Here is a 12,155-nt window from a genome sequence, read left to right as displayed (position 1 = left end):
AAGTAAAGGTTTTTGAACAGGCCTAGCCGCCGGTTATATTTATTTAAAAAAAAAGGGTTTTTAGATGTTGCACATTTCCCTTTGATCAAAATGATAAATGGAAGGGGTTGCAGACTTGAATTGCGAGTTAATGTAGGCTGTGAAGTTTTTCTGTTGAATGTTCCATCACATGCACACTAAAAAATCACTTGATGGAAAATAGAATAGGAAGAGATTTGCTAATAAGCATATATGGGTTAGCAGCTTAAAATGTAACCGTGTGCATAATTATGTGGTCCGTAATAGAACCTAATGAATGGTGAAACAAATGCAAGAGACAAGTCGACATCCAATCCATACAAAATGAAATGCACAATCTTTCAACTAAACGTGAGTTTTGTGCATCGCTGGCAATGCTTAGCCCAGTGAGCCCAGTTAACATGTAATCTTGACTGGTCCTGCTGGTAAATATTCAGCCAAAGAGAAATGCAATAAACGTACAAAAGAAAACAGAAAAGATGATTACACCACACATATATATATGTGTGATCGTTTACCTTTGAACGTAAAATTCCATACTGACGTGACATGATTTGTGATCGTTTCTATACTATTCTCACGCACTGCATCCATGATCAACTGAAAATAACCTCGGTGAGAGAATAGTTATTTGACAAGAAAGAACACATCTTGCATGATTTGAAAACAACACTCGTATCCTTCCATCCTAATTCTGTTCAGCAAGCTGGTACAAAATTCTATAAAGCTCATGTCTGAAATTTCATCAATGGAGTCAAACTAATCATTGTCAACCCTTTTACAAAACAACTAAGTTGTTCTACATTCTACAGTCGCTCAACTGATTACGCTAATAACATAACATTTTGTAGCCACACATCCTTTGAGCAAATTTTATGTAAAGCACCAAGTGGTGAAGACGCAAGCATTAACATCACAGTGGAGGCCATCCTGACCTCAGGTCAAAATGAGTGTGGCTCATTCTATCCCTGACAGGATGCCTTGGTTTTCCTTGTCTGGCGAGGAAATCGATTTTTTTTTTTATACATATTTAGATCTTTTTGTAATGTGTAATGGATGTAAGCAGATTCGCGATCGTCGATAATGATTTTTCTTGGTGTTGTGTAATTTTAAGATTACAAAGGAATTGATATGTAAGACAGTTTCAAGCTAGCTATTTTTTTGCGGCTGTATTTACTGTGCAAACAACTCAAAATATGGCCAAAAAGTGTCACGGGATAATCAACCGTTTGGTTTTGGCGCTCGCTGGAGCAGACGATTTTTTGATAGTGATGCAACCATTATATTACGGTCTCCTTCCGGCCAATCTGCAATCTTTTTCGTCTCGCTAACAACATATGGGAGATAACTCTGTATTCTTGTTTTGATAGATTCGTGCAGGACTTTAGCGTCCGGTCCCCCCCGCGGGTTAGGGGGAAGAATTTACCCGATGCTCCCCAGCATGTCGTAAGAGGCGACTAACGGATTCTGTTTCTCCTTTTACCCTTGTTAAGTGTTTCTTGTATAGAATATAGTCAATGTTTGTAAAGATTTTAGTCAAGCAGTATGTAAGAAAGAAGTCCTTTGTACTGGAAACTTGCATTCTCCCAGTAAGGTAATACATTGTACTACGTTGCAAGCCCCTGGAGCAATTTTTTGATTAGTGCTTTTGTGAACAAGAAACAATTAACAAGTGGCTCTATCCCATCTCCCCCCCCCCCCCCCCCCTTTCCCCGTCGCGATATAACCTTCTTGGTTGAAAACGACGTTAAACACCAAATAAAGAAAGAAAGAAAGCGTCCGGTCAGAGGGACTAAAGCGCAACAATGCCACGGTTGTTAGTTATAAATGCATGTTCTGCTGAACATAGTTAGAGCACACAATGACCTGTGGGTCACCTCTTCAGGATTCTGTTTCTCCTTTTACCCTTGTTAAGTGTTTCTTGTATAGAATATAGTCAAAGTTTGTAAAGATTTTAGTCAAGCAGTATGTAAGAAATGTTAAGTCCTTTGTACTGGAAACTTGCATTATCCCAGTAAGGTCATATATTGTACTACATTGCAAGCCCCTGGAACAATTTTTTGATTAGTGCTTTTGTGAACAAGAAACAATTGACAAGTGGCTCTATCCCATCTCCCCCCGGGCCCCTTCCCCTGTCTCGATATAACCTTCGTGGTTGAAAACGACGTTAAACACCAAATAAAGAAAAGACTGCCTGTCAAATTCTGTCAACAATGCCACAGGAAGCACTTTGCCATGTACATGGCCTTGAAGACCATGATTAATTAAAGTGTCAATAATGTCACATGCTTGACGTGGTGGTTCGTTGTTCCACATGGACATAGCAGGTCTAGCTTAAATGCGTCTGTCCCGCAGGTCAGCGTCGTCCATTCCAGCTAAAACGTCTCCTGTTGATGCTGCCATCAACTGAAAATTTATAAATTGACAACTTGATAATTATGTATGATTGTTGCAATTTCTACAGACTTGTATGTTCAGAACGATACCTTATTCTTTACTATTCATTTTAGGCAGTGAAAGTGTTGTATTCAACAATTAAATGATACAATACATATAATGAGCATATTTAGGATCAACAAGCTATACGCTTATAAAGGTGTTCTGAAAGGACAAACCTACAAATGATAATATTCGGGCAGTGAAAGTTATGGTGAGACGTGTTCAGATGCAGTCTGTCTTTGGAACATATTTGCAAGGGGAGATAATTTCAGGTAGTGAATGAATGAAAACTGCAGTAACAGATTAGTACCAGATTTTACTCTTTTTTTTTAAAACTATATATGACTTTTAAGAATGCCTTAAAAAATGCATACACGTTTTGGTTAAATGAAACAGAATTATGATTTCAAACAAATCTATGTTGTACCATAGAATTACCTGATTTCTATCTGTAGGCTTTCTGTCATAGAGTGAATCTGAGTTGAAGATGTAGGCAGAGCCTGGCCGAGTCAAACCCAACAAATCTGTATGCTGTATAGAGGGATCATCAGGACAGACCTGGAAGTGAAAGAAATATTCAGTATGCAAGAGCATTATCACAATCATATGAAAAGATTACGTTATTTCTCAGCCGTTGACTCAATGTACGTTATGAAACAAAGCCAACTACCCCCCGCGGATTAGGGGGAAGAATTTACCCGATGCTCCTCGGCATGTCGTAAGAGGTGACTAACAGATTCTGTTTCTCCTTTTACCCTTGTTAAGTGTTTCTGGTATAGAATATAGTCAATGTTTGTAAAGATTTTAGTCAAGCAGTATGTAAGAAATGATAAGTCCTTTGTACTGGAAACTTGCATTCTCCCAGTACGGTAATATATTGTACTACTGTACGTTGCAAGCCCCTGGAGCAATTTTTTGAATAGTGCTTTTGTGAACAAGAAACAATTAACAACTGGCTCTATCCCATCTCCCCCCCCCCCCCCCCCCCCCCCCCCCCCCCCCCCTTTCCCCGTCTCGATATAACCTTCATGGTTGAAAACGACGTTAAACACCAAATAAAGAAAGAAACAAAGCCAACTACTGTACATGTACTGTGGAACCCCTCTGTTTAGACCCCCCAATTCAAGACTCCTTTTTGACTCACATGCGAAGCAAAAGTGAGTCTATGTACTCACCCGAGTCGTCCGTCCGGCCGGCCGTCCGGAAAACTTTAACGTTGGATATTTCTTGGACACTATTCAGTCTATCAGTACCAAATTTGGCAAGATGGTGTATGATGACAAGGCCCCAAAAAACATACATAGCATCTTGACCTTGCTTCAAGGTCAAGGTCGCAGGGGCCATAAATGCTGTCTAAAAAACAGCTATTTTTCACATTTTTCACATTTTCTCTGAAGTTTTTGAGATTCAATACCTCACCTATATATGATATATAGGGCAAAGTAAGCCCCATCTTTTGATACCAGTTTGGTTTACCTTGCTTCAAGGTCAAGGTCACAGGAGCTCTTCAAAGTTGGATTGTATACATATTTTGAAGTGACCTTGACCCTGAACTATGGAAGATAACTGTTTCAAACTTAAAAATTATGTGGGGCACATGTTATGCTTTCATCATGAGACACATTTGGTCACATATGATCAAGGTCAAGGTCACTTTGACCCTTATGAAATGTGACCAAAATAAGGTAGTGAACCACTAAAAGTGACCATATCTCATGGTAGAAAGAGCCAATAAGCACCATTGTACTTCCTATGTCTTGAATTAACAGCTTTGTGTTGCATGACCTTGGATGACCTTGACCTTGGGTCAAGGTCACATGTATTTTGGTAGGAAAAATGTGTAAAGCAGTTCTTAGTGTATGATGTCATTGCTAGGTTTAGTTATTTGACCTTGACCCTGAAGGTCAAGGTCATGTAAAGGTCAAGGTCAAGCATGTGAGTCGTATGGGCTTTGCCCTTCTTGTTAAGACCTGGTTTTCTCAGACTTTCTGTTCATAACCTCTATAAACTTGCCCCCATTTTAAGACTCCCTCTCCCGCAGTGGGGCACTGCGGTTATGAAATTAAAGGCCCCTCCTGTTTTTGGAACCGCAGGAGCTTTCTAGTTTGCTGTTAGGTAGATTTTTGGTTCCTCTTTCCTGTCATGCTCTCTTTTTCTTCATGAATTCTTTTCTTTTTTCTGCCTTCTTGCTCATTCACCTGTATTTTTCCAAAAATCTCTTCTCTTGCCGCTTGTCTCGCGATTCATGTATAGTTTAATCTGTTAGTGTTCTGATGTAAGTCCAGCAGTAGATAGGTTAAGCCTATTTTAACATACTGGAAACTGGTAATCTTCCAGTAGGTATTAATTTAGTTTTACTAAAGCCTGCTGGGACACAAGTAATGGGTTAGTGCATTTGTAAACAGGAATCGCTTGACAAGTGGCCCCCTTCATCCCCCCCTTCCTCGTCCTGATATGGCTCTGCGTAGTCGGCTGGACGTTAAGCAACAAATAAACAAACAAACAAACAAGACTCCCTCCTGTTTAAAACCAGATTTTTTGAGTTTTAAAAGGGGGGTTCCACTGTATTTTCGTTTCACTTTCAAGTGGATCCTAGCTACGGCGCACAACTCAGATTATCTTCACCAGCTCTGTGAAGAACAACTACAGCATTTTTCCGTCCTGCAACCTCAGGAAAATATGAACAACGGTAAGTCCTAAAGTCATTGAAAGAGTAAAATCACTATTAAGGTCAGTAAAGTCTAGTCAACTTGAACATAGAAGCTAACTGCCCTCCCTGTTTTTTGCCAACTTTTTGCTGACTTTAATCTCTCTTTACAGCTGCACAGATATGATAAGACTCCATTGTGAGACACGAAAATGCTCCATAAAGATCTACAAGTATCTTGTTTATTGGTACCTTTTTTACAATGTCCAGTCGTATCAATTCTGCTTTTGGTGTTCGCTTACAACCAGCAGCTGAAACAAAGCTCATACATATAAAAGAACTTAATGTATGTTGTGTGACATAATAAACTTGTACTAATTACATGTACCTTGTGTCACCGGGGATATACACCTGATCACATGAACAAATCAAAATGAGGCACTTTTACACTAAACCCTATATGCATAGAGAAAATTCAACTGAGAAAATGTCAGCAAACAGTCTTTCAATGAAATGTTTTACAAATTAATTTTGCTTTCCAACTACATGTATTTTTACTTATTATTTGGCTCCAAATATTTTCAAAAGTTCTGAGAGAAAAAATAACATAGAAACAGAAAAGGCTAAAAAAAAATATTAACTTAACAATTACAAAGTGAAATAAAAAGAACACACACCAAAACAGAGATACAAAAAAGAAAGAAAGAAGCAAAAACAAAGACAAACGGAAAATAGAGAAGAAAGGTAGATTTATCATGAGAAGGGAAAGTACCTTGCTCTTTCCTCAGAAAACTCTTCTTGGGCATGCGTACACAGTTAATGCCCTTTATTTAGATGCCAATTTCAATCCCAATGTTTTGTCTGTATTATCACATAAGAAGCAGGTATTTGTTTGTTTGTTGTTGTTGTTTTAGCTATACTAAGATGTACATATTTATATTCACAAAAGCTTTTGTTAAATCTAGTCAAAACTTACCAGCAAAGAAAGCCCATACTGCATCAATGGCAGAAGCAAAATCAATTGGTGTCCTGTGAAGAAAAAGACATTCTCTGATATGTTTGAATGTATGTAAAGCAATAAGTACACAAAGACATGACATTCCTGTTTAATACATAAACTGCTCTGTTTTCCTAGTTACCAGGCCTTAAAATATAAAAATTAATTAAACTACCCATCTTACTGAAAACGTTGTCTGAAGACACTACCATAAGAAGTAGGCTTGTTGTTGCTTTCATGTCTTTAAATTTATGTAAATTTCATGAATATGTAAACAATGTTTATTGTTTAAACCAACGCTGTCCGTTTCAGTTTCACCGGCAAAGCAGGTAACCGAAGTCTGTTTTTCTTTTTTAACAGCATATTCTTACTTATAATACCAATGCTCGTACCTTGTTATAGCACAGCTTCTTCTAATTACCAATATTAGTAGCATCAGGTAACAAATCTGCCCTCACCTTCCTTGAGAATCCTTAGCAAAGAGGTCAGGGTTGTAATCCATGAGGTACATAATGACCTTCCCATGACCTTGAAATGCTGCGCAGTGCAGTGGTGTCCACTGCGTTCCTTTGTTGCCCAGACTGATGTTAGCACTGTCCACAAACATTTGCAGAAATAAGATGTAACTGTTGCACTCTGATTAAAAAGCACTCTGAGCATGTATGTGGTGGTACCTTCTCACACGTCTTAACACTATTTGTGATGGAAACAAACATACAAACCAAATACACAGACATGAAAAACGTATAAAAAGGGTAATACAATGTACATATGTGTGTGTTCAGGTGAATGTTGGCCAAAAAAAATCACACACTCACACACGGGCACAGGCAAACAATTACACACACACACATACACACATGTACACAAACTCAAATGCAATTTCCGTAAGTGGAATTTCTCATAATTATGCTGAAACTCAATGACAAGAATAGTCAAACATGTCTAATGACCACTTTTGGGACTGAAAAAAAAAGTGGTTGCTATCAAAAGGTGGTTGCCAGCAGCACTAGGAACATCAATATTAACAGTAATATTACGAAGATTTGACCCACTGACCCATGTTCCAGGAGGACCTTGACAATGTTCGCGTAACCCCAGAAAGAAGCAATGGCCAGGGGGCTCATACCATCGTTGGATCGGGCGTTTACATCAAGTCCTTGCTTCACAAGTTGTTGCACTCCCTGATGTACACATTAAAATAAAAGATGTGGATGATTACAGTAAACAAACACAGAGACAGACAGACAACCACAGACACACATACACCGTGACGCTTGTCAAGAAAGTCATTTGTTACCCTCTCTCTCTCTCTCTCTTTTTCTCTCTCTCCCCCCTCCCTTTCACACACATCCACACGTGCACGCGCGCACACACACGCACACACACATTATCAGTGTACACACACACACACACACACACGCTCTCTCTCTCTCTCGCCCTGGTAAGTTGACGACTCCTCACAGAAGTACAAATCTACCCTCTCGAAGGTACCAAATCATCAGAACCCCCTCTCCCATTACACCAAAAAGTCTTTACCACAAAAACAGCAAGAATTCACGCAAATTGTATACGTTACCACGAGATCGCCGCTTGCAGCGGCTGTAGCAACCGCAGACATGGGAGCCGCCATGTTGCTTTCACGAAGCGAGTGATGACGGAAACACCCGAAAGCTACGTCGGGTTGTGTTGTCGTCCAGCCATGTGCTCGAAATGCTCGTCTGCTACAAGTGGCAGTTTCAAACGAGCGCTCGCCGAGTGCACAATGCCGAGCAGCGTTTTGGAAATAACTTACAACTTCCAGCGGTTGGATCTTGGTTTACGGATTATGACAGAGTGCATGTGTAACGCAACGGAGAGTCTTTATCCATGAAAATGAGCACCTTTTCTTCCAAACATGTGTGTGGCGGAAAAGGTCGTCTGCTACGCAGCGCCGGGGGAAGAAAAAGTAACCCGAGCAGCCTTCAACAAGAGTTTATTGTGTTGGTATACATTCTACCTACTGTGGCAGCAATCTTGTGCTACATCAATGGTTTGGACGGAGATTTTGTCCACGATGATAGGTATGCGATCAGAGACAACCCCGATGCCACAGGCAAAGCGCCGTTAAAAGGACTTTTCTGGAACGACTTTTGGGGCAAACCAATGTGTGATAACACAAGTCACAAAAGTTACAGACCCCTTACCGTGCTTACTTTCAGGTGAGATCGGAGTTTATTTTTCACTGTGATAATGTTTTATTTTTGTTCGATTGTGTTTTCACTGTTTTAGATCAATCGTGAAACATTGTTCAACCGTGATGATCAATATATATAGTTGTACTGACTGATTTTCATTCCATTATTTCTTTTGTTAACGATCCGTGCAGTTTGTCGTTTGTCTGGTAGTCGTAGTCTTCGTTGTCTTCGCTTTTTTTTTTTTTTTTTTTTTTGGTGCCGTTTTTCCCATTACGCTTTTTCATTTGTTTCTTCGTTTTCATTGTTTGTTAGATGTTTGCTTTAAACAAAAAATCTGCCCATATCAGTGTAACTGCCAATGCGGCAGGTCTGTGTAAGGCCCAAGCTATTCATGCGTTAACTTTGTGAAATTTCTGCCTCCCCACACTTCGCGGCTATAGGCACTCTCATTCTCGTGAAAACATTTTGGCTCACCATCTCAGATGGCCTGACTTTTACATGGGAAAAGACCATCCCCTCCACTTGGTAAAATGCCCAAAACGAACATCCTGGGGGTGCTCTCTGTGGCACAGTTTAGATTTTTTGTTATAAACTTGATTTAATTCTTAAAAAAAAGCCGCTATAGTAACTCATACAAAATATGTTTCTACTGTGCACAGAGAGCACCGAGGTTGTTAATTTTTGATATTTGACGAAGTGGGGGGGGGGGGGGGTGGTCTTAATTCGGCTCACCATCTCAGATCATGTCAGGCTTTAACATGGGATAATTTATTTTTTATTTTTTTTATTTCATTTACGAGGATTTATATCGCGCACGTATCTCACCACACAAGGCGACTAAAGGCGCATGTTACCTATTAATGCCGTGTGAGATGGAATTTTGTACACAATAATATATCACGCATTCATAGATCGACTGCCTTTAGGCGCTGCATCCACCTTTCACGGCCTATTATTCCAGGTCACACGGGTATTTTGGTGGACATTTTTATCTACGCCTATACAATTTTGCCAGGAAAGACTCTTGTCAATCGTGGGATCTTTAACGTGCATACCCCAATGTAGTGTACACGAAGGGACCTCGGTTAATCGTCTCATCCGAAAGACTAGCACTTGAACCCACCACCTAGGTTAGGAAAGGGGGGATAAAATTTCTAACGCCCTGACCCAGGGTCGAACTCGCAACCTCTCGCTTCCGAGCGCAAGTGCGTTACCACTCGGCCACCCAGACCCAGATAAGAACATCATCGAGTCTTTCCACTTTGACACATACCAAAAAAAATACAGCTTGGCTGCTGTCTGTGCAGACTGAGTGGGGTGGCTGGCTTATTTCGTAGCTGACACCGATAAGATCAATCTGCGAAATGAATTCAACACACAATTCCCGCGAGGCAAGGGATCGAGCAGCCAGACTTTTAATGTTGTGTGTGTGAGTCGAAGTGGAATGATGCTCTTATCATATAAATCAGTCATTCTTTGTTAATGGTGACACTACTGATGTGGGAATTGCAGCTAAAAATCAAAAGCGTGCAGTCTTATTTGTAGCTTGGCTTTTAATTTTTATCTTTTTTTTACAAGAGCAAACTGTGCATAATACAGTACAAAAGAGAAGAAGAAGAAGAAGAAGAAGAAGAAGAAGAAGAAGAAGAAGAAGAAGAAGAAGAACTTAAGGCAGTAACGTGCCGAAATATTGATTATAGATATAAACGTCCCTAACCTGGTTACTCTGGTGTGTTTTCTTTTTATTTAAAAGTACAAAAGAGAGTAAGTCAGTACCTCTATCTGCTTTCAGTGAAGATACAGGGCTTTATTTTTTCACACATTTTGAAGTGCAACTGTATTGAGCGCTGATCGAACTGTTTCACAGAGTAAATTGCTGATCATGGCCTGTATTTTTGTTGTTGGTTTGTTTTGTTTTGATTAGCATGACTATTTATTGCCACAGCTGTGTCCGTATAACTCTGTTTGCTTGAGCGGCCGTCGAGGACCGAGGAATTGTTGATGTGAACCGAAGCGACAACGATGTGTGCAGTTGTGACAGATTAGTGACGATCGTTTGTGTCAACACTGGTCGTATAGACCGCCGCCACCCACAATGTCTGTCTGTCCCGCTGTCTTCGTGGCCGGATGGGCCACAGCTGACCATTGTTCGTGAGATTAGTGTTTCGTGTCGTGCCGGTCGTGACAATAAGATAAAGCGTTTAAGATATAGATCTATACTGAGATCTCGAGTTGTAGGTTTGTCACCCACTGATAGCCGCGGGTCAGTTCGGGTAATTACATGCAGTTTTGGTTAATTTAGCCGTTTAGTGTTGTTTGACACATTCACATTACACTGACCAAATATCTAGCCGTACCTCAAACCAAGGAACAGTATTGCGGCCTCATCAGTAACGTTCTTAATGACCTGTGTCATTTGAAGTAATTCCCCGTGTGTGGTAGTTGAGTGGTAAGAGAAGTTAAGTTAAAAGTAGTTTTTGAAGACCAACCGATTTACATGGGTTCAAATCAGGGTTTTTTTCCAGGGAAAATGAGTGTCAGTCTGTACAGAGTCAAAACAAAGAAGGGAGCGCCCAGTGAAATAAATGTACGCAGGCACAGACAGATGGGCAATGATAATGAATAGACCAACCGACGGACCGACAGAGACAGAGAATATGTATAAGTTAATAAACCTAAAACTTGATATGATTAATAGACAACTCTCAGTATTGTTCAGACTAATAGTCATTTGCTGTCTAATGGATGCAACGCGACACTATTGTTTTTCGTCTTAAGAGGCACGTGGCGCATATTCATTGGACATCAGTAACGACGGTATTTCTTTGTACCACCGCCAATATTTATCTTTGTGTCAATATACTGCAAAAGTCGGCAAACAGCAAAACTATATGAGAACGATAGCAAAGAGCGTTAAAATGACTCTTTGCGGAGATTAAACTGAAACTAATTATTTGTCGTACTCACACGAACAACGTAAAAACGGGTCGTTATAGCCTAGCATCGACCGAAAAGTATTGAGTATCAGCACGCCTCCGTGTGTGTTTTTACAGAAACAAACTTGAGTTACGCTCGGAAATATGTACGGTTTTGCTGCAGCTGTATATAGTGTAGAATTTCCTTCTCTTCATTTCCTGCGACAACACGCCATGCCGTGGCTGTTGGTTTATTTAGTCATTTGCATATCCACACTTATTAATTATATGCATTGCTTGTTGTGTGGTACGGTCCCATGTGTTTCTGTTGTCACGTGCAACCATATGTTTCCTAAATAAAAATATGTTTAAACCAATCTTTGGTCTTCAGTCACTCACGCGTACTTTCTTGATATGACGCATTTTTCTGACCGCTCTGTGGCTGGTCGACCGTCTGCTAGCTCCGACATGTAGGAGGTCTCCGGACAGAACAATATTTGTGTAGGCTAGCTGGGACTATTGGACCTGTACACTATGATCTTTTCAATTCAGGTCAAACTGACCTATTCTCACGTCCTCTGAGTCTTGGAACAACACTGTTATTGAGGTTCTTATTCTATCAATAACTTGATTCTTCTTTGTTATATTTTATTTAAATTTAGTTTTCAAAACCGTCTGCTTCTTTTAGGATATTTATGACACATTCCGACTGCCACACAACTCATTGGCGTTTTTTTGGTTTACGTTCTGCACTGGCTTTATCGTGTGTTTTCTGCTTGCGCGTGTAACGATCATGCAAGATACTTATGCATGTACATGATTAGCTGCAGATCCTAGGATCATTGTACTTTTTTCTTCAGTTTTAGTAATTTAAAAAAAAAAGTTTTTTGCATAAAATAAAAGCAAACTGACTTACAGCAACATTTTAACAGGATAAAAGATAATTATACACATATTTAACA

The 12,155-nt window shown here is 39.9% G+C and overlaps 3 protein-coding genes across 4 annotated transcripts in view; 1 reads left to right on the top strand and 2 right to left on the bottom strand.

The window, feature by feature from the left end:
- LOC138962037 (uncharacterized) overlaps positions 1-12,155 on the bottom strand; it is a 384,447-nt gene that overhangs the window by 173,237 nt on the left and 199,055 nt on the right. The window lies entirely within an intron of this gene.
- Positions 1,739-7,800, bottom strand: LOC138962036 (ankyrin repeat-containing protein DDB_G0279043-like). The gene is made up of 7 exons (XM_070333731.1): positions 7,681-7,800; positions 7,161-7,285; positions 6,560-6,694; positions 6,081-6,133; positions 5,357-5,415; positions 2,896-3,015; positions 1,739-2,424 (listed from the first exon to the last, which is right to left on the bottom strand). Exons 1-7 carry the CDS (start codon positions 7,732-7,734, stop codon positions 2,353-2,355), a joined length of 618 nt encoding a protein of 205 aa, XP_070189832.1. The 5' UTR covers positions 7,735-7,800; the 3' UTR covers positions 1,739-2,352.
- LOC138962021 (protein O-mannosyl-transferase TMTC1-like) overlaps positions 7,837-12,155 on the top strand; it is an 87,174-nt gene continuing 82,855 nt past the window's right edge. Inside the window, exon 1 of the mRNA XM_070333712.1 lies at positions 7,837-8,302. Coding sequence (XP_070189813.1) covers positions 7,971-8,302 — 332 coding nt within the window. The 5' untranslated portion in view covers positions 7,837-7,970. The remainder of the gene's footprint in view (positions 8,303-12,155) is intronic.

The sequence above is a fragment of the Littorina saxatilis genome, linkage group LG3 (genome assembly GCF_037325665.1).
Source record: "Littorina saxatilis isolate snail1 linkage group LG3, US_GU_Lsax_2.0, whole genome shotgun sequence".
Lineage (NCBI taxonomy): Eukaryota > Metazoa > Mollusca > Gastropoda > Littorinimorpha > Littorinidae > Littorina > Littorina saxatilis.
Note: the sequence above shows the minus strand (reverse complement) of the source record. Positions and strands in the feature narration are given on the sequence as shown.